Consider the following 22,924-nt stretch of genomic DNA (forward strand, 5'->3'; position numbering starts at 1 on the left):
CAGTGGTCTAATTTTGAATATCATCTTTTTCTAGAAAATAGCCAATATAATTGTGATATAAGGTATAGTTTAGCCTCCATATAAGAAGGAACAAACAGCTGAAAACTGTTCATATTAGCGTATTAATCCCTCAGATAAGATTGGCTGTTTGAGGGATAGTGTTGTGCACAAATTGGCTGCATATTCATCTACCAAAGTCACATCACTTCACAACAGGGATTGCCAATTTGAGGCCTGCATTGCGCATTCGTAGAGTACTCACACGAGCCGCAAGTTGTCCATCCCTGCTTTACAGTTTATCCTGTGAAGTGCTTTGAGGTGTTTTGATGACATAAGGTGCTATATCAAATGCCAAGATTATTAAATGCATGAGTATTTTGTGTATAGGAGCCTGGGCAAAAACTATGGAAAACCATGCTAGACCTGGAGAAGCAAGGTCTAGAAGCCATGCAAGACATCCTGAATTGCCAAGAGCATGTAGATCCTTCGGAAGTAGCAGACCTCTTCTATGATTGTGTGGACACTGAAATCAAATTCTACAAGTGATGTAAGCATGTTAGTAATATTTTTTCTTTATGCTTTAATATCTCGAATGAATGATGGATAGCACAGTGGGCTTGGAAACTGTCTTTTCCACCATAGAGTCTGGATGCAGCCCAGACAGGGTGGGACACAAGGCAGCTCTCTCTGCTGGTCTAACCAATCTAAACTATATATATATATATTCAATGGGAAGAAATGTTTGGTTTTAATATTGGAATTTCAGAAGATGAGGGTCTTGTGTTTAAAGGAGGCAAGCTTGGGTTTTAAGCAGTGTGTTTTAATATTAAACTGTTTGGGATTTCCAATAATGCATTTTATTGGATTTAATATTTTTGCTGTATCGTTGGCAACGAATTGCCCCAATTTGGCAGCGGTTTGCTGTGTGGTGTATAAACAAGATCTCAGTCAATGCAAATATTTTTTTATTCAGGAGAAAGATATTGGCAAGCCGCGGTAGGTTGGATTCAGGAATCATATTCATCTTCATTTTCCTTGCAATTTTGAGATTGACCACTTTTCTCTTCTGTAACCTCTGCAGACATATTTTTGTTGTGATCATGTCACTTTATAGAAAGAGAAGGAGGCCATTAAGACTATTGAACTGTTCTACCAGTTTATTTGACCACAAAAGATTTTTAAATTTGTCTTTCCATATCCTAAAATCTACCAGTCCCCCAGATTCCTTGCCTATCTCTCTTTGAAACATCCCAGTTGATTCTACTTTTAAGTCCTTCTGGGTCAGTGCATTCTGCGCTTTCGCAACTCTTTGCAAGATATTTATTCTGATCTCAATGCCACCCATTCTCTATTTTTAATATTATGTCCTCCCTGGTTTGGATAATTCTGGAAGTACTTGGAATTGCATTGTGAGTATGTCGGCAATGATATTTCACACACACTTGAGGCCCATTAGGCATGTATCTGGCAATCTGTACCGTACGTTTGTGTGTGGGCATATTAACAAGGAAAGAATTTCAAACCTACAATCTGATATTTTATATAATTGTAGAGATGATAGAAACTGTGGCACATGAGGAGGCCATTCAGACCATAGAACCCATGCTGATGATAAGCTATTATGATCCCAGGTTCTTGCTTTTTCCCAGCAATCTCTCAAAATTATTCCTATTCAGATGATATGCACCAACCTCATTAACCACTTATGGCAAAGCTTTCCATGTTCTAATAATCTTCTGTGTGAACAAAATCTTCTAACTGACCTATTGACATACCCATTGACGATCCTGAGCTAATTAGAGAATTGAGACATATTTTAAAACAACTCATGGGAACTCTCTTCAACATTACCTGCTTTCAGAGAGGTGTTCTTATGAATTGCCATGCTACACTGGCTGCTGGAATCAAGCCCCACTTGGATCCTATTAGAAATCACTGAATTTTAGACCCCACTGGTGAGATCCTAACATGAAGCTGCTGCTGGCTGAAATAGGAAAAAATATTAACTTTTAGAACACAAGAAATCCTACACGAAAAAAATTTGCCATCCACCTTCCTGACGGTCGCATGCACGTATGTCCCAAACTAGCTATGTAACATATCCCATGACGTTATTTCTTAAAAGAAAACTATCTAATCTGTGTTTGAAGGAATCAACACTTAATTTCCTTGTTCTGTTGGCCCAGTAAACGCAAAGATTCAACACGTTATTTAAAAAAAAATTGAAATTGCCGTCTAATTTATAAATGTTTTCTACAAGTCTCCTGCTAACACAGTAATAATCGGTGATTAAAATAAAAATGTTACTTGAGGAGCAAATGAATCTCTTTTTGAAACAATTCCAGCCACTTCACTCGTGTTTGTGTTCTGCAGGTAGAGGCGGTTGCCCATTGTTCACTTTTAGCCACTCTGGAGGAAGAGGGCGAGAGAGAAGTTCTTCATTCAAATAACTACAAAAGATCGTCTTGACTGAACTGAAGTTCCGAAAGAGGATCAGACTTACTCATCCTCAATTGGTCTCCTGTTCCAGATGTGTCAACTACTTGCTGAAGTGAATGCTTCATACGTCCAATCATGCATTGTCTAACTTTTGTGTCTAGTTGTAGGGGGCGGCCAGCGGTCAGTTACTAAATGTGTGCATGCGGGTTGATCTAAGGCAGGATCTTACAATTGCTTTCTGTTGTGACGGTAGCACTTACATTCTTCAAGTTCTTTCAATAATTAAGAGAATAAGACCCAGATGGTACAATGAGGAGAAGCAGGGCCAAGTCGATACTGAACCATGGTGGTGTTTGTGGTGAATAGTTTGCCTGTCAAATGTGATTTAGACTTAACCTCACTCTTTCCATAGTTAAGGGGCGGCTTATGGGTTGATTTTAAATAATGTATACTGTTTGGACCTATAGTCTTATCACAAATTTCTGATAAACCTAAAGTAATGATATTACAAAGGAGACAATATTTCTCTATAAATGTTAGTCATCAGTGCACTGACAGTCTACTGAAAGAAAACGATCAATCCTAATTTACTGACAATGCTATGTACTATATGGTGGAAAACAAGAGGTAATGGCACTGAAATAAAGGCTATGGTTTCAATTGTGCTTATAATTGTGACAGCCTTGATCTTGCTATTTAAGATGTTGTAATGAACTTGTAGCCTTACAACTCAGTGGAGTGTTTTCCATCACCCTCTTCATGCCATTTCTTGAATAGTGTGCTTCCTGCTTTCAGTGATCTTCTTGAAGGGTATCTTTGGCCGTCTTGGAGCAAAGAACAGGAGCTCAGTGGACAAACACAATGGTGCAAACCAATACCTGTCTTTCTGCCTCTTCATCATTGGTCTACAGAGTTACATTTTGTTACACGTTGGTTACATTCTCGTCTGATAGATTCCAGTCGTTTTGTATCCAGTGTTTCTTCTCCTCAAGGAAATCTGGTATGGTTAGCTGCTTCTAACTAATGCCACTTATTTTCAGAGTTTAAAAAAAAATCAGACACCTTTCTTGGCCCAAGATACAAGGCAAAATGTTCTCTCCTTCCATGTTGCATGATATGTAATAACAAATTCATTGTAGTTGGTGTCAAGTTAGTTAGTTGCCCTCCATCGTAATTGTCCTAAACATGGATCCATTAACTGCTCCAGCAGCCATGATAAAATCCCCACTTGTCTCCCATTTCCAAAAATACTGTACATAAATGGTGCCACTTAAGCCTGATGACCATGATGACTGCAGCAATCTCAAAAGTAAAAAGTGATTTTGTTGTTTAACGTTTGTCGTGATTCAGTCGTTTACTAAAATCTCTGTGTAATGAATGTGAGTAGATGTCTTCATTCAGTCACATTAAATAGTGAATACTGGTAGAACAGCAATAGGCTGTGACACTACTGGTTCCCCCTTGAATTGTAATGAACTATCACAGTCTGCTACTGTCATTTCTTACTAAACTGAACTGTTGTATAAGTCAATAGTGACTGTTGTATAAGTCAGGAGGCTGCACTAGATCCTAGTACCATACATCACAGTGTGAGTCCTGTGCATGTTGTCATCAATATCAGTTGTATCAGTGGGTGTTGAATCTAAAGATGCAGTGTGTGGCAAATTGAAGTGCACTGTTTAGACATTTGCAGTGATGGTTGAATTTTCTTGGTCACTTTTGTACTGGTCTGATGTACCTTTATTTCCTAGTTCCTTCAGCTTGTCATGGCAGTGGAAATGTCTGGATCACACTAGAACCGCTTCAGAATTTTTCTCGTTTTTTTTGCAAACATGATGTGGATTTGGTCTGCTTTTCCTCCAGCAGAACAGTGGTGTGCAGAGAATAACGCTATAATAAACTAATCAAAAACACAGTCTCTGGTATTGGATCTGTGTGTGTCTCATGGGTCAGTGTGTTGTGCGAAGGTTGTGAAAGATTAAGCTGAGCAGATGTGGAATTTATTTTGATCTTGTTTGTTCTTTCAGCAATGGCACCGACCAAGTTTCTTTTACTTTCCTCGTCTAGTGTTCTGAGTGCTATTATAATTGTTTAGAGAAGTTCTATAGAGCAGTCAGTCCAGTGTTAAGTTGATGCATTTTAAAATTGACCCTGAGCCTTATTGAACATTTTAGAGTCATCCTTTAAGAGTTTGTATTCTGAACAAATGCACAAATATTGGTGACCAAGAGCATTTATTGTTTATGAAGTAAACACATTGCACGTTGAACATACGAATCCTTTGAGCGTGTCATTAGTTTGTCTTCTGTTAAACAAAACTGCACTCACCAAGTATCTCGTGTTCAATGTTCTTAATGGTGGTTTAACAGTGTTCTGTTAGTTTGACACACTAGATTATGAATTTGGTCTTTAAGATTCTGAAGGGAATAGATAATATAGACCATGATAAGCTGTTTTATCTTGTATTGAACAGTAGAACCAGAGGACACGACCTGCAATTGAAGGGGGGTAAATTCAAAACAAATCTGCGGAAACACTACTTCTGTGAGTGGGAAGTAAACGTATGAAACAGCCTCCTAAAAGAGATGGTGGAAGCAGAATGTTATTTGTTTCAAGAACAAATTGGATAGATTTCTGTTAGAAAATAATATCTCAGGATATAGTATGTAGTTTGGGACATGACATGTCAAACAACTGCCAGGATGGTGGAAGGTGAACTCGATGGACTTTGGTTATTTCGCCTAGCTAATTCTTATGTTCTTATTATACAATAATCCAACCAATTGCACTAAATTGTGATCCAAGGCCATCAGTATTTAAATACGTTTTTTTTTGCCCCAAGGGAGTTATTGCACTTCTAAACACAGAGTAACATCCTTTGATAGCAGCCACCAGATTTAATTTGCTTCACTTACTAATATGAGAGGGTCATTGCACTATGTAGTGAAGGATTATTGCATTCAACAGAAAGATGGAAGCTTTATTTCCTGCTATTTTAAGCACAAGAGGACATTGATGACTATGACCCTTTTAATGCATGTAAGGGAACAGTCTTGAGTCTGAGCCATAGCTCATAGGTCAGTGATTGATGGCATTTAGATGCAGTCAGTCCAAGTGTTTCACTTGATTCCTGAATTGTGCATGGTTTAATTTATGTTGGGAGGGTGGATGAGCAGATGGGTACTTTGCAGAACCTTTACTCTGGATAGCATGCTATCGAATTGCATTCTATTCGATGGAGTTACTAATAACAATAATCCTTGCATTTGGTATAGCACCTTATCAAGCCATTGAAACGTCTCAAAACGATTCAAAAATATACTGTAAAGTGAATTGACTGTTTTGTGAGCGAAACACAACAGCCAATTGCACACAGCCATATCCCACAAAGTCATGGACCACAAACTCTTAAGAGAATGGCCCTAAAATGTTAAATAAGGCTCAAGGTTAATTATTATTATTTTTTTGAAAGGAAATCAGATATCAGAAAAGTGAGAGAGAGACGAGAAAAGGGGGCAAAAAAAAGGATCTGAAAATCCTTCAGGCCTTTCTGGCAGTATGCCACTATTATTACTAACACAAATCTGAGAATAGTTAGTAAAGAATACAGCAGATTCTATTCATCTGGTCCCTCTGTTTCTCTACAAACTGCATAATAAGTGTCATTATACAAAATAACAACTCTCTGGTATAAATACAGCATTTGTAGAGTTCACAGTAGAAGGGATGAGGTCTGTAGAACAAATAGGTTTGATGTAATGAATGACATTTTTGCAAGCTTTTATATTATGTACAGTACAGGGCCTCGATTTAACATCTCATGCAAAGGAATCTAACAGTACAGCACACCCCCAGCAATGCATTAGGAAGTCAACCTAGGTCCTGCCGAACCTTTGCACTAGTTTAGTCCAACCCCCTCCCTACCACCACTCCTCACAATTACCCATCTGACAATTACCCATCCCTCCTTCCACACCTTTAAACCTGTCATCCCCTGCTCTGACTTCAACACGGTAACCTCCGTGGAGCCCACCACCTGCTCCCTCAACCCCATCCCTACCCCTCTCCTTAAATCCCAGCTCCACCTCCTTACCCCACTACTCACCGACATCACTAACCTCTCCCTGTCATCTGGCACTGTTCTGTCCCCCCTCAAAACAGCCATTATCACCCCCACCTTGACAAAACCTTCCCTTGACCCATCACAGCTATCTAGCTACCGGCCCATCTCAAACCTCCCTTTCCTATCCAAGGTCCTTGAGAGAGCAGTTGCCTCCCAGCTTCGATCTTTCCTCTCCTCTCACTCCTTCCATGATCCCCTCCAATCGGGTTTCGTGTACTCGCACTCACCAGGCTCTGTGACCCCATCATTCCCACCTTCGTCCAACTCCACTGGCTCCCCATCCCCCAGAGGATCGAGTTCAAGATCCTCGTCCTCACCTTTTAGGCAATCCATGGCCTTGTCCCCTCCTACCTCTCTGACCTGCTGACTCCCTACCAACCTGCCCTCTCCCTCCGTTCAGTCGGCTCCGGCCTGCTCCATGTCTCCCGCCCGACCCGCCCTACCATCAGTGGCCGGGCTTTATCCTCTCTGCCCCCACAATCTGGAACTCCATTCCATGGTCCCTTCGCCTCGCTTCCTCCCTTGCCTCCTTCAAGGCTGGTCTCAAGACCCTTCTCTTCGACTGTGCCTTTGGTCTCCCTCCCACCTCTCTGCCTTTCCCCACCCCTCCCCCATGCTTGGGCCCTAACACCTAACTGTTCAGTGCTTTGGGACGTCCTCCCGACGTGAAAGGTGCTCTATAAATGCAATTTTGTTGTTGTTGTTGTCTAGGTGAACCTGTTTCAAATTGATGCCTTATTTCCAGTTTTTATGACATAAATCATGAAAAATTATTTTGTGGGCTGACCTAAGAGGTTGGCCACCACTGGTCTAGGCTATATGAGTTGTAAGTCCTAATGTGGGGTTTGAATCGACAACCTTCTGACTTGGAGGCAAAAGGACTACCAACTAAGCCAGGCTGACACACCCCCAAAGACCCCTGACATAAAGTGTTCAATACTGATTCTGCCCCAATAATTGTAAAGAATGACCCCAAGATCTGAAGCATGATTAACACAAAACACCAAAAGATGAATGTTTCTATTAAAAAGATCAAAACACCTGTGTGATATTCCAAATCTTACTAAGCTTCTGCTATTGATGCGATTCGTAATCATGATGAACGATTTCATGTGACGAGGTTGCCTGATGGGATGATTTTCCACAGCAGATGATAGCCTTAATCCAAGATATTTGACTAATAGGTGAATCAGATCAAATACTGTACTTTGTGCATTTCAATGATGATAAATTACACACTGAGAGAACATCCCTTATACCTTAGTTGATAAACATACCACATGGTGTAGCATTAAAAACCAAGTGACAGGTTTGTGAATCTGGGTTTGTGTTGAGTAAATTGATTTCATCTGGGGCAATTGTGAGGATGTTACATTTGACTTCAGATCTCCTATAATAATCCTTGCACTTTGATATAACGCTTTTCACGTCGGGAGGACATCCCAAAGCGCTTCACAGAACACACTGTAAAGTGAATTGACTGTATATTTGTGGACGAACGCGGCAGCCAATTGCGCACAGCAATGTCCCACAAACAGTCGTAGATTGAAAATGACCAATTTATTATTGTTTTTGGTTTTTGGAGGGATTATTATTAGGCGTGTGGAGTAAGGAAACTTACCCAAGGTTTCGCCCTGCCTGGAGTTGAACTCAGTTCTCTTGCTTGCAAAGCGAGTGCTCTAACCACTGAGCTACAGGACTCCACAAATCCTATGGTGCATCAGCTAGGATTCCCATACCAATGGCCCCTGCTGGAAAGAGCAAATTGGAGGATGTCAGGTCTGCAAAGATTTGGACTTCATTTGTTGCTTACCACAGTCAATAGCCTGCAAGCACTCGCTGCCTGAACCTACACATGAAGAATGACCACTTGGGGTAATTTACAGGTGAGTGTCCAGTCGAGTTGGAACCCTATGTCAGCACCTTTGGGACCAGAGGAGGGATGAAAAAGATGCTTAAAGGGGGAAATTGTGGGGGGAAGGAAATTGTTTTAAATAAAGTCAAAATATTTTCAGTTTGGTTGCAATAGTTTTTAATTTTATTTATTTTTATAAATCAAAGCAATACTATTTTAAATGCATCTCAGGTAGGGGATCTTTATGGAAGAGTATCATTCACTAACTTCCATTTGTTAATTAGACTGAAGTGCCAAACCGATGCAGCTGATGGCAGTGCATGACAACATTTCTGTATTTATATGGTGCCTCTCACATAGGATAATGTCTCAGTGTACTTCACAATAACTTCACACCTGCAGACAGTACAGTATAGTAGGATTAGTGTGTGGGTTGCAGTGCAACAAATAAAAACAACAAAATCACATTGATATAGTGCCTTTCACGCTGGAAGGATGCACCAAGGTGCTAGACAGTTAAAGATTTGCACCCGAGCTGGGAGTTAGAGGGTCAGAGGTTGTTGGTGGTTGAAGATACGGTCAAAGAGGAAGGTCTTTAGACGGTCCTTGAAGGATGTAAGGGAGGGGACTGGGCAGAGGGATTCTGCGGTGGAATTACAGAGGGTGGGGTAGAAAGAGTGTAAGGAGGAGCAAGGCCGGGGAGGACTTTAAAAGTGAGGACGAGGATTTTAAACTTAATCCCCTGAGGGATGGAGAACCAGTGGAACCCGGTGAGAATGGGGTGACTGGTTCCAGAGCTTGGTATGGGCGAGGATGCGCACTGCAGATTTCCAAATAATCAGAAGCTTGTGGAGGGAAGAGGTGGTGAATTGAGAACTTCATTCTTAGTCAATTTTAAGAGTGCAGTTTCCAAAGTCACGTGAACAAATCTACTCCTTTGCTGATGGAACAAGCCATTGGGTGAGTTTGATCTGAATCAAAAGGAAGAGAATGAGGCAATTATAAAACTGCTGATGGCATTAATGTAGTCTAAATACTGGTTAAACATATATTTTAATAGGAGCTGTGATACGTATCATTACATCTTACCATGATATGCTAGTTAAACTACTAATACAGTTGTGGACCAATTCTGTTTCAATCCTGTTCATCAGCAAAGCTTTCCAAATGGCCTGCATAGGCTTTGCCATTATTTGCATCATGGTTTAACCTGAGATGGCAAAATCATGCAAGCAGATGTGCAAACCCAATGTGAAATCTGCCCACATGCATAAGACAACAAAAGCAATGGCCTGCAGACTTAGTTTCACACTTACATGTAACAAAACTAAATGAGAGGCAGCTTCTCAGGTTCCACAAATGGTATTTTGTGTGGCATGTCTCTACAGGGGGTTTGCCAGACGAAAAGTACGGAGATACTGATAACAGTGCACTCTACTAATCATTGTATTTAAAGCACTTAAATAATAAATAGGGTCTATTTACAATTAAAACAACTTTAAGGTCCCCCCCATCACTGCCCCCTCCCCCCAAAAAAATATCTCGATACCATCACCAATCAATGCTTTAACGTCAGACTTGTGGGATAGGATAAACAAAGGAAACTGAATTTGCATTATTTGCATTGCTCATTCACAAGGGGGAGGTCTCCATGTACAAAACCACAATGCAGATTCGCTGTCATGTATAGAGTACAATAGTGCCACCTGCTGACATAACTATTGCAGTAATAGATGAACAAAAGATGCAATTAGAAAACAAGATAAAAAGATCAGCATTTATAATCAACTGTGAAAGACTCCAAGCTAATTTTACCATCCACCTAAGGGGGCACAGCCTGCTTAAAGAGTAGTACAAATGCCAACCATTTTAATATTAGCCAGTTACAGGAAAAATGTGCAAGAGATTTGGAGGGCAAGAGATTTGGGGAGTTTCGTTTCATCAGTTTAAAATTCCTGCAGAAGCATAAAGTTAGGAGGATACCACAATTGAGCACTTTTCATACAGTTAACAGCAGTGAAGATATAAAGCTATAATGTATCTGATAAACTGTTTCGCACATCATTACTTCTCTTCAAATGTTCAACTTTTGTAAAGAGATGAACAATTCTGTGATAAAAAGAGAAAAGGCTAGAGATTCACAGTATAGAAGTCAGCGGTCAGTGTGCTAATGTTCTCTCTGTAAGTTTACCTTGTTTTTTCTCTTGCAGATGAAATAACCAGGCAACGATTTAAGATGCTGTGATTTCCAGAATTTCCATTTTTATTGCATTCAGTTTTTGTTTTTAGCTCCAAAACGTTTGCATATCATTTCTGATACGATTTAAAAATCCTTACATTTGGTATAGCACCTTTCACATCAGGAGGACGTCTCAAAGCGCTTCACAGGATATTCTGTGTGACTGTGCGCTTTGTGGGACTTTGAATATATTTTTTTAAAAAATTAAATGGAATTTTACTTTTTCATAAGCACTCATTTTAAATCACATGAATTTGCTTAATTCTTGATACAACCCATTTTGCTACAATACAAATTTAAAAATACAGTTGAAAAATGAATTTCAATTTTGCGAGTGCAGTTAGCTATGTGAACAAATCTACATTCACGCGTTTGCTGATGGAACAAAGCCAGTGGGTGAGTTTGAGTTTGAATCAATCTTCATGCAGTAGATCCGTGTTCCACCTTCAATGCAGCGGCAAATGTGGGACAGCAATTGGAAGCAAAGAATGAACATTTCATCTCAGTGGTGATGCAAACCAACGACCTTTCTGGTTACCTGCAAAAGGTAAAAAAAAATGGTTGGGAAAGTAAACATGCCTTTGTTTATAATTCCCAAGTTACGATTAAGCAAATCTTGCATTTAGTACAAAGAGCAAACTGGAGTTAAATAAATTCTTTGCAATACACATGTAAGTTTGCAAATAAAATGTATTTCTCTCTGGCAGTCAATTAGGTAATGTCTGAAATTACTAGTTTGGTTTTCAGGAACACATTGATGTGACCAACAATAAATCTGTTTGTGGGGTTGGGTTAACAACATATGCACAATTTACAGGTTGGGTTAACAATGCAATTTACTATAGCATCTGAAACCTTTTCTATCAGATATTAATAACTTAATTAAGGGGCCTTCAAATACTTCCAAACTCTGTATATGTACATTTGAAAACCTGCAATTCCTCAGTACAATTTGCCTCAAGTTAGGAAGGGGAGAGAAAAAAAGTCTACCGAGATTTCTGCTCCAAATCTCTATTTGGTGACTCTATTGGTGTGGAAATGTGTGGACATTGGGTGACGAGTATATTTTCTACGATTAGACAGTGGGCTACCTAAATATTTCCAAACTGTTTAATTTTTATTTTCTCTCCAATCGTCTGGACCCCATTCCACGAAGCCCTTATTCTTGTTAATGAGATTCACACCATCATGAGTGCTGATCACCTTCCAATACCTCACCCAACTGATCAGTATTTATGTACATAGCCCATTCTAATTCTCACTCAACACACACACATGCAGTGTGAACAAGCAGCAGAATCACTTATAGCTCCTTCCCATATTTCTGGACCATCTCCTCCCAACCTTCTCTCATCTCCGCTATCCTCACCTCCAATTACAAATGTCAGCAGCTCACAGACTTTGTGGTGTCCAAAACTGAAAAGATCCATTTAGGTACCTCACTTCCACATGGATGATGCCCAACTCTGTATTTCTGCCTCTACACAGAACCGCTGCTGTTCTGACTAATTGCCTGTCAGAATCAAGTCCTGAATAAGCTTCACCTTTTTCCAACTTGACATTGCCTTATCCTAGTCACAAATGTAAACCCACACTTCATACAATAATAAGACCCTGACACATTTACTATAAGATACAGTGTAAAAAGACATTTCATTCTAAAATTGAACAACAAAATATGTAGTTGCTCACCAATGACCTCCTTGCTGGGGTATGTCCTGGGAAATGGCTTGTAATCATCTGGAGGAGGAAGTTCTTCGACTGAATGAAAATTAAACTTCGACTCAAAGTCATCTGCTGAATGCAAACAGCTACATTTTAGACACTAAATAAGGGAAATAGTCTTTCAAAAAATATTTTCCTGAAAAAAGAACATAATCACAAGTAAAGTTCAGATGAAGAAGATCCTTAATCCTATTTGAACTCATCCTTCCAGATTACCCACTTTACAGTACTCACATGACAGCATCAAGCTGTTTTACTGAGTAGAGATAATTCTTGGTGTCTGTCCTGAAATTGCCCTTTGCAACCCTAAACTTGTGCCCTCTTGTTCTGCTGATCAGTGCATCCAAAAGTATTGTTCTGGGTTTACTTTCTCAATCCCATTAAAAGTCTTGTACACCTCAATAAGGTACTCACTGAGACATCTCTTTCCAATCATGAAGAACCCTAACCTGTCTACTTGCTGCTCATACCAAATGTAAATCCCTGTACTGCTTGGGATCATCTTCGTTGCTCTCCTCTGCACAGACTAGTCTTGGGCCTCACAGTAAATCCTGTGAAGCGCTTTGAGACATTGACAATGTGATAAGGTGTTATATTTATATATTAGAAATGCAAAGGTTATTATCTACATTGCGATTATGAGGGTTAAGTAAATGATTGTTGAGAGAGAATCCGCTCACTTGGGCATAGTATGCTGACACCTAGTGGTCATTTAGTGTTAAACACCAAAGGCAAAAAACAGCAACTGGGTCAGCTCTTCACATGGATTCAATAATAATACGTTACACCTCCATTAACTAGCACCAGCTTCAAAGCAACCAAGGAGTTGCCCATCCCATTCTTATCAAAGAGTAAGCAGCCACTGCCCATTAGCCTCTGGGCTTACCCCAGGGCTTCATACTTCTGTGGCTGTTTGAGCATAGGCAGGAGTCACCAGCTCAAAATTACATGGAGAAACTGTAGCAGACAATATAATAATAGTCCCTTTTGCCGTCACGATGCCTCAAAGTGCTTCACAAAATTTACTATGAAGTCTAATGTATTTTTTAAGCAAGCACAGCAGCCAATTAGCACACAGTAATAATGCCCATGAAGTGAAAGACCCATTTTATCTGGGGGACTGTTGATACTAGGAGAAACGCCCTTCTCTTGTTCAATAGTGCCATGGGATCTTCAACATCCAGCTGCACAGGCAGACGGGATATTTCAACCTCATATAACGCCCACCATGCTGGGCTGAGTCTCAGAGCGCTTAACAATGGTGGAGCCCAAGGCCAAGCCTGGAGGAGGGGGAACGTGACCGTAGGCGCGGTCGAAAAGGAAGGTCTTCAGGTGCGACCTTAAGATGGAGGAGAGGGCAAGGCGAAGGGGTTGAGAGGGTGGGGAGTTCCAAAGTTAACATCTGATTTTTTTTGTGGGGTCGGACGTGTATCTGACACATGTGAAACCCATCACCGTACTTAACATTCCATCTGAAGGATGGCACTTCCGAGAATGCAGTACATCCGTAGCACTGCACTGGAGGGTCATGACGAAGGGTCATGGACCCGAAAAGTTGACTCACTTTACTTTCTCCATAGATGCTGCCTGACCTGCTGAGTTTTCCGAGCTCTCTCTGTTTTTGTTTCACTTTACAGTATATTCTGTGAAGCGCTTTGAGATGTCTCAAAACCGTGATACAGCGTTATATCAAATGCAAGGATTTACCAAAGACTTGTGGCAGCACAACTTGAGGCTGTCGATTTTTAACAGGGAGTGGTGGTGGCGGCAGAGGAGGAGGCGGAGGAGGGGGAGAAATTTGCAAAGATGTCCATCCAGTGCCGGCTGCTGCTGGATGTGTTCTGCTTGTAAGTTCTGTCGTGGGCGATCTGAGTGGTGGAGGAGGACGAACAGCCAGCTTTCCACCACCGTTGTGCACTGGAAAACAGAAGCGTTAAATATGTAACTCACCCAGGCAAAAGCAACATTGATAACACTGCAGAATTGACAAGCCACACTGCAGTCTACAGATACTTAAACACCAGGTTTTCAACAACAACAACTTGGATTTATATAGCGCCCTCCACGCCGGACGGCATCTCAGAGCACTTCACAGTAATGGATCACGGGGCTGAGCCAGGGGGAGGGGGAGATGGGTGACCAAAGGCACGGTCGAAAAGAAAGGTCAGCCGAGACCTGAAAGTGGGAAGAGAAGGGGTGAGGCGAAGGCAGTGAGGAAGGGAGTTCCAGAGCCTCGGCGCATAGTGGCTGAAGGCATGGCTGTCGAGGGTGGAGCGGAGGATGAGGAGGAGGCCAGTCCCGGTGGAGCGAAGGCAACGGGCACTGTTGTGAGGAGAGAGGAGGTCAGAGAGGTAGGGGGGGTGCAGAGGAGTGGAGGGATTTGAAGATAAGGGTGAGGATCTTGAAGTCAATCCTCTCTGGGATAGGCAGCAAGTGCAGTCTGGCAAGGACTGAGGTAATTGGGGAGCGGAGTTTTGTGCGGGTGAGAATGCAGGCGGCAGAGTTTTGTATGACCTGGATTTTATGGATGGTAGTGGAGGGGAGGCCGGCGAGGCGGACATTTGAATAGTCCAGCCGAGGGGTGACAAAGGCGTGGAGCAGGGTTTCAGCGGCTTTTGGAGTGAAGTATTGGCGGAGACGGGCGATGCGTTGGAGGTGGAAGAAAGCGGTGCTGGTGAGGGACCGGATGTGGGGGAGGAAGGATAATTGGGGCTCGAACCTGATGCCTAGGTTGCATACGGGATCGGAGAGTGTTAGGGGGAGGTCGGGTAGGTGGAGGAGATTTTAGACGTTGACGAGAGCCAAAGAGTATGGCTTCCATCTTATCAACATTCAGCTGAAGGAAATTCACGCTCATCCAGCTCCTGATTTTTGACAGGCAGGCTGACAGAACATCAGGGGACTGGGGGTCGCAAAGTCAGGTGGAAAAATAGAGTTGGGTGTCGTCCGCGTACATGTGGAAGTGTACCCCATGTCTTCGGATGACATCCCCAAGAGGGAGCATGTAGATCAGAAAGAGGAGGGGGCCAAGGATGGATCCATGGGGTACCCCACAGATAACCAGATGAGAGCAGGAGGAGAAGCCATTGGTGCAGATGTACTGTTGGCGGTTCGTGAGGCAGGACTCAAACCAGTGCAGTCCCACTGAGGTGGATGATGGAGGAAAGCCGGTGGAGGAGGATGGCATGATCAACTGTGTTGAACGCGGCGAGGTCCAGGAGAAAAGGAGGCAGAGGGAGCCCTGGTCACAGATAGAGAGGATGTCATTTGTGACTTTCACATGCGCCGTCTCTGTACTGTGGGCGGAAACCGGACTGGAGGGGTTCGAAGAGGGAGTGGGAGGAGAGGTGTGGGCGGAATTGATTGGCAACAATGTGTTCTAGGACTTTTGCGAGGAAGGGCAGATTAGAAATAGGGCAGTAATGGCTGGCGTTTGAGGAATCTAGGGAAAGTTTTTTGAGGAGGGGGGTGATGATAGTAGTTTTGAGGGGGGCAGGGACTGATCCAGAGGAGAAGGACTGGTTGATGACATCAGCCAGTATTGGCAGAGGAGGGGGAGCTGGGGGAGCAAGTTGGTGGGGAGGGGGTCGAGGCAGCAGGTAGTAGGTTTCATTGAGGTGATGGTGGGTGAGAGGGAAGAAGAAGAGATGGGGAGGAAGGATTGTAGGATGGGGTCATGGTAGGAGCTGATGATGAAGAAGGTGAGGGGGACGGAGAAGGGGTGGTGGAGGGTGACAAGAGGCAAGAGGATGAGGCTGCCTGGCGGATGTTATGTATTTTGGATGAAAAGAAGTCCATGACCTCCTCGCACTTGGCATTGGATGTGAAGATTGAGGAGGCCTGAGGGGGAGCACGGAGGAGGTAGTGGATGGTGGAAAAAAGGATTTTGGAATTATTTTTAGCCTCCAAGATGATGTTGGAGTAGAAGGCCGTTTTCGCGCATGAGAAACAGAATGACCTGGATAGTGCTTGTCACAGACTTAATGAAAAACCTCACCAACTATAAAAATCCCCCTACCCTTTGGATCTGATCCTCTCATTGCTCAGACTCCTCAGCAGGTCAACCAAATAGCATTGAAATCTTCTCCTCTTCTGGTTCCTTTCTGAAGTCTGGCAAAGTTTTACTTACATTCTGCCTTGCAATCACACCTCTGGGATCTTGCCTAATACTCCAGTGGGAAAGTGTCAAAGCATTTCTGTGAGAAAGCAAGTGTCTGCATCTCTAGCCAAATGAAAAAAGGCACTGGCTTCCCAGTGGACTTAGAGGTGGGTGGGATGTCAAAACCACAGTGATTTCTGAATTCTTTAATAAGGGCTCCTCCATTGAAATGGATATTCTGCATCACCACAGCATATAAATTGGGCATTACATTACCATCTGAAGGTTAAATAATTCTGTGCTTGTGCTTATGTCTTTCACTAACTTATCGTACTTACTCCAAACCACTGAGAATAAAATCTTGATCTACTGTTTAATCAATGTTTCAAATATCATCAAAGCACTCCATGGGGATATATTGTAATGTGTAGTGACTCTGTGTTTTGTGGATAAAACTAATTTGCAGGCGTAATCATAGATGGTGTCAGTGGTATCAGGCAACTAGTGACACCAGTCTTGCTGTAGTCCACTAGAACTCACCTCCACCCCTGGGTGGGACGTCCCTTGTAGGTAATTGAGTCGTGTAGGACATCTGAACAGAAGATGAATTTGGGAGATGTAAGGGCATCGGTGGTGGCGGTGGTGGTGGTGGTGGGGGAGGAGGCACCACTTGCCAGTTGTTAGAGTTTGGTAATTTTGGAGGTAGAGGAGGAGGAACATCTGCTTGATCCAAAAAGAGAGGCGGCGGAGGGCTCTCAGACACTCTATAGGGGAGAATGTAAGGAGCTGGAGGTATTGGAGGGGGAAGAGGGAAGTCAATAGAATCGTCTCTGAAACCTAATGGTGGTGGTGGTGGTGGTGGCGGTGGAGGGAACGAGAAATCGAAAGCTTGGTCTTGGAAAGTGTTAGTGGGTAGAGGGGGAGGAGGAGGGGGAGCAAAAGGGGGAGGCGGTGGTTGCATATGTTGAGGTTTGTATGGTTTTGTACTTTGTGATGGAGGAGGAGGAGGAGCCAGGGGGAGAGGAGGAGCAGGCGGGGGAGCAGGATGCACTGTCCATATAGATTTGGGAGGCTTATTACTGGAAGAGGGAGCTGTCGGGGGAGGGGGACACATAGGCAGAAATATCCCATGAGACACAGGAGGAGTGAGAGGAAGGGGAGGAGTGGAAGAGGCAGTCATATTAAGGCGTCCTTGAGCTCCTCGATGCACTTTGGACGCATCAGGGGGCTTCCAAAAGTCAGGTGGGTTGGACGTTCCATTGTTATCATCAACGTGGGCTGCAAATCTGGGCGGCTGCATTTTCGCACCAAAAGGCTGAAGAGGTGGTTTGGTACTTCTCTCTGCAATAAACAAAAAGCACATAGCGATGGTTAGAAAAAACATTATATCAATTCTATTTTATGAAGGGTTTAACTGTAAATAAATATTCAAGTGCACTGTGGAATCAATTCATTTTACAGCCATAGTTTTGATAAATTCTATAAACTGAGTCAATGAATCTGCATTTTTGGAGCATCCTATATATCAAAACATCTCAATGTTCTTTACAGTAATTAATGTCAGATGCAGTGATTACTTTGTTGTAGGCAAATCTAGCATCATGAACCACAAACAGCCATGAGGTGAATGATCAATTTATCTGGCGAATGGCTGGTCAGTAGACTGGGATGGGAGAAGTTCTCTTCTCTTTTTGAAGTGTCATGTGACAATAATGTCAGGTGGATAGGACCTCAGTTTAATATTTCATCAGAAGGATGTCACCTTAGATAATGCAACATCCCCCCTCCCCCCATTACTATACTGGAGTATCAGCCTCAACTATGCGCTTAAGAGCAGATGCAGGACTTAATCCAACAATCTTGTGACCCAGAAGCAGGAGTGCTACCAGCAGAGCCATTTTTCACGTCACCTGTTGCTACATGTCTGTTAATGTTGAGTAGGAAGAGTACATAGGTTGTGGTTAACAGATTTTGAACAAGTACATAAGCTTCACAGTTCACAGCCTGTGACATCTCATTATTCCACGTAGTAACACTATCACATAATATCAATATGTTTTTAGAATACACATAAGACATAGTGTATAATAGAAATATATTCCCAGAAACCATTTGAAAATATAATACAATTTACATTTATACCGATGTCTCAAAGTGCTTCACAGAATATATTGTAAAGTGTGTTTTGTGGGCAAAACGCAGCAGCCAATTGCACATAGCATTGTCCCACAAGCATTTTTTTGAAACTTAATTACTAATTATATAGGACGACCTGGACTATCTCGCTGTCCCGAGGGTCTTAGAGCAGGAAACCCTCCCTGAAACAAGCCCCCCATAGGGGCTGGTGCTGCTCCACTGCCACCTCCAGCTTTTTCTATGGACAAAACACAACACACAGTTTGAGGTTATTTTCAATGGAAAACGATTGAGAGCATCAACCGCTACTGTCACAATCCTTATCATTTTTTCAGAAGAATGAACTTGCAAACCATCTGCATATGTTCTGTTCTAGTAAAGAATCATACTTACAAGTCACTTAAAATCACCAAAAATAAAAATTACTGGTATATTTTTCATTCAACACCAGCAAGGAATGAACTTGTGAACTAATTCAATGTTAAAGTCTATGATTAAAATAAAATTGGATGCTAATTCCTCTTTTTAGAAAAAGACAACTTTTGCATATCCAAAATACCTCCTTGTATAAAAAGAATGGAAGTTTTACATAATATCAGCAGTAAACTTGCCTCATGCTATGTTGGCCAGTTTTATTTATATTGTAGTTATCATTAGTCCCATCATGCAAAATGTACATTTGATTTCCTTCTGCTTTTCTTTTGATTTGCAAACCTGTAAAATTGCAGGTAGAGGCCAGTTTGCAAAACCCCTCCACCTTTATGTATCTTGAAATTAGACCCATTTTTGTGTATATCAAGTAACTTTTCTTTCCATAACAACAACAGCAACTTGCATTTACACAGCAGCCTTCATGCAGAATAGTGTCTCGGAATGCTGCACGGCAACGGGATTGGAAACTGAGTTAAGGGGAGGTGACCATAGGTGCGGTCGAAAAGGTAGGTCTTTAGGTGGGATTTAAAAATATGTAAAGAGGGGTCGAGGCGAAGGGATTGAATCATGTAAATTCAAAGCTTAGGGGTCTAGTAATTGAAAGCATGGCTCCTGATGGTGGCACAGAGGGGTCGGGGAAAGCTCAGCAGGCTGAGCGAAGGGGACAAGCAGAGAAGCGAAGTATAAGCAGCTACATTTGCGGTATCAATGTATGTATCAATGAATATCAAATGTCCAGATGCCCATGCATGTCCCCGGTCCCAGGGTAGTTCCAAACTGCAGCACTTACTATCGATGGCTGGGCCACTTCTGTCATTGATCTGGGTCACCTTTTTCAAGCGAGCTCCTTTGTGGATATCCGCTAGCAGTGCATTCCGATCTTTTGGCTCCCCTTTACTCTGTCTGGGCAGCTCTGCGCCTGCCTGCAAACAACATGTAGCATAAAGATTATCTAACCATTCCATCAGCTTGTCTCAGTCTTCCCAAAATATCTTTCCATAATTAAGGATCAAAAATGTGCGAGAAATCAAGATTTACGAATGTTGCCAATTGATGAAGATAAATGCTGTATCGATTAAATTAAACCTGAAAAAGCATCATCAGGTTCTCTAGGAACATACATGTTCCCATAGAAGCTAGAAATTTATATTATTTTCAAAAATCTAAAAGCATAAGTTGGTCGAGGACATTAAGCCACAGATGAGCAATCACCAACTCACAGCGACACAATTGCAAACAGACTTATTGGAGCAATGTGCTACTGATGGGCAGACGGTTTGCAACCTTTGGAAAAGTGCAGATGTATTCAGTGTTTTCAGGGTCTCAGAAGACAAGTATAGTTTTACTTGCTCATGGCCCCACTTTATACTTTAGATTCAAAAATTGGCCTGTTGTATTTAAGACACAATCTTGTTAAACTTCCATGTTAACCTGGCTCAGTTGGTAGCACTCTTGCCTCTGAATCCACAACAGGACTTTGAAATTCCAGAGTCGCCTCTGACACTCCAATGTAGTACTGGGGGTGTGCTGCATTGTTGGAGGTGCCGTTCTGTGGATGAGGAGTCCTGCAGCTCAGTGGTTACAGCACTCACCTCGCAAGCAACGAGACCTGGGTTCAATTCCCAGGCAGAGCAAAACTTTGGGTTATTACTGAAAATAAAATACTGTACACTGTGTATGAATATATTTTCAGTTACCGCCCGTTAAAACTTTTACAGATTGCCTCTAGATGGCACAATAGTCTCAGCATTGGGGCAAATTCAGTTCAGGCATCATCAATAACACAGAGCATGCCCGAGAACAAGCTATTCTTCTAAAGCCATACAAAATCTATTCAATTCTATTTCCTAATTGGGAGTTGTTAGCTTTATCATAGATACTCCAAATCCCTATTCTTTGATCAGCTGGATGTCTGACACATGTGAAAACTTATCACTGTGCTTTACTGTATCCAAATTAGACTGCATTCCACATATGTATGCTACCTACACATGGAAATTTCCCTGTGTCTGGAATGGAATGTGCACTCTCTCCATGGAGGGATGCATGCTGCTTACCTAATTCCCTGAAGTATTAGGCATAGGTTGGCAGGAGCCAAGTCTTGGGGACCCCAGAGTGTGCGATGAGGTACTACTGGAGTCTAAACATATAAAACTACAAATTTTGCCATTGAGATCACTCCCTGGTTAAAGGAAATCAGGAACAGAAGGAGTCAATTCAGACAAAACTTTTATTTCCAATGCCACATCCTTTTTCCACACACCTTAATAGCTCTACTATTCAGGTTTCTGTCTATCTCTCACTTAAACTTCCCCAATCATTTTACCTCTACAGCTTTCTTGGGCACAGCATTCCACATCTTCACAACCTTCTTTGTGAAGAAAAGCCTCCTGACCTCAGTTCTAACTATCTCAGATCTGACTTTAAGTCTTCGCTCCCTCGTAATAGATGCCCCTACCAAAGGGAAGAGTCATCCACTATCTAACCCACAGCCTTGTGTGTGTTTGTGGTACTCTGTTGGAGCAAATAGCTGTCGTATTTGTTCCAAAGACAATCATTACACTTGACAGTGATGACTGGTGAAATTCTGTGTTAAGTGCCACAAAAATGCTAACTCTTTCTTTTAAAACCCACCTGATGCCATCGCCAAACCACTTCTAATCTTCTCTGCTATTCTTTTCAATCTTGTTCAACAGCTGAATTATTCATCACGTGTAGCAAATAAATCTTGCCACTGACATAAAGGGCTCTTGTTCAATACTGAATGTAATATGAACCCACAACTTGATGGCATCTAGCAACGTGGATCTCGGTCCTTCACCTAGCTTCACCTTATTATAAAAATAGTTAAATTATGACTTTAAGAAAAACATTTTCAGCATTTGCAATATTTCTTTTTTCCTTTATGGGAACATATGCGAGGGGCAAAGGCTATTACTGCAGTGTGTCATCAAGGTTGAAAAGGATAGCAAAGAATATGAGTTATGTCAAGTAATTCAGGCCAATATCCTTCTGTTACAAGTTGTGCAAAAATCTTCTAAAGCTGCATGATACAACCATGCGGGATTGTGGAAATAAAGGATAGGGATTGTACAGGAATACGTGTAAGGTAGCTGGTTATTATCCTGCTGCTTCTGTAAATAATAGTAATAATAATAACCCTTGCATTTGATATAGCACCTTATCATGTCATCAAAATGCTTCACAGGATTGAGTAAAGTGGATTGACTGTGTATTTTGTGGGCGAAACGCGGCAGCTAGTTTTGTACACAGCAATGTCCCACAAGCAACCATGGAATGAGTGACCAATTTTATTTAGGGGATTGTTGGCCAGGATAAAATTAAACTTAAAAAAACTTTTGTATTAATTAATAATATTGTTTCAATATAAAAGTATTTCTTTGCTTCATGTGCACCCACCCAAAGTAGATTCAGCAGGAAGATTGAAATCAATATGTATTGACTGACGGACCACAGGTACCAAGATCCCAGCTCACTCCAAATCCGAAACTATCAAATGAATTATTAATCATCTGTGGCAAATAAATCATGTTGCTGGCACAAACCACTTAGTTCAACTAGGAATGTTATGTGAACACACAACGATGATCTCAAAAATGAACAGCGTGTGACTGAAATGTGTTCACATAGCCCGAAAGCAACTTTAAAAAAATGTTTATTGTTATTTCTGCAGTTCCTCCTTTAAGCTAGACAAAGAACATTTTTTTGACTGTTACATTTGTGATAAATAAACGTGCTTGTGGGTAAGTAAGAAATGTTTCAGTCATACAACTGCTTCTTTTGTGGACTCCAGCAAACATACATTTCTTTTGTGTATTTTTTGGTATAATCCATTGAATTAACTAGCAGATGTTC

At 41.8% G+C, this 22,924-nt stretch overlaps 2 protein-coding genes across 4 annotated transcripts in view; one reads left to right on the forward strand and one right to left on the reverse strand.

Annotated features, from left to right (window-relative positions):
- Window positions 1–4,354, forward strand: part of LOC103187492 (secernin-1) — a 64,093-nt gene extending 59,739 nt beyond the window's left edge. The window contains exons 8-9 of one of the 2 annotated variants that reach the window (XM_042332391.1): window positions 388–555; window positions 2,374–4,354. In XM_042332391.1, the coding sequence (XP_042188325.1) occupies window positions 388–546 (159 nt within the window). In that variant the 3' untranslated portion in view covers window positions 547–555; window positions 2,374–4,354. The remainder of the gene's footprint in view (window positions 1–387; window positions 556–2,373) is intronic. The other variant, XM_042332390.1, reaches the window with a different exon arrangement.
- Window positions 4,355–10,847: 6,493 nt separating this feature from the next.
- The window catches only part of LOC103187494 (WAS/WASL-interacting protein family member 3), a 37,784-nt gene continuing 25,707 nt past the window's right edge, over window positions 10,848–22,924 (reverse strand). The window contains exons 3-8 of one of the 2 annotated variants that reach the window (XM_007907019.2): window positions 19,839–19,971; window positions 18,753–18,854; window positions 17,021–17,821; window positions 14,089–14,298; window positions 12,349–12,450; window positions 10,848–11,194 (exon numbers count right to left, since the gene is read on the reverse strand). In XM_007907019.2, the coding sequence (XP_007905210.1) occupies window positions 11,154–11,194; window positions 12,349–12,450; window positions 14,089–14,298; window positions 17,021–17,821; window positions 18,753–18,854; window positions 19,839–19,971 (1,389 nt within the window). In that variant the 3' untranslated portion in view covers window positions 10,848–11,153. Of the gene's footprint in view, window positions 11,195–12,348; window positions 12,454–14,088; window positions 14,299–17,020; window positions 17,822–18,752; window positions 18,855–19,838; window positions 19,972–22,924 lie in introns of both variants that reach the window. The other variant, XM_007907017.2, reaches the window with a different exon arrangement.

The sequence above is a fragment of the Callorhinchus milii genome, unplaced genomic scaffold (assembly GCF_018977255.1).
Source record: "Callorhinchus milii isolate IMCB2004 unplaced genomic scaffold, IMCB_Cmil_1.0 Scaffold2, whole genome shotgun sequence".
Taxonomy (NCBI): Eukaryota; Metazoa; Chordata; class Chondrichthyes; order Chimaeriformes; family Callorhinchidae; genus Callorhinchus; species Callorhinchus milii.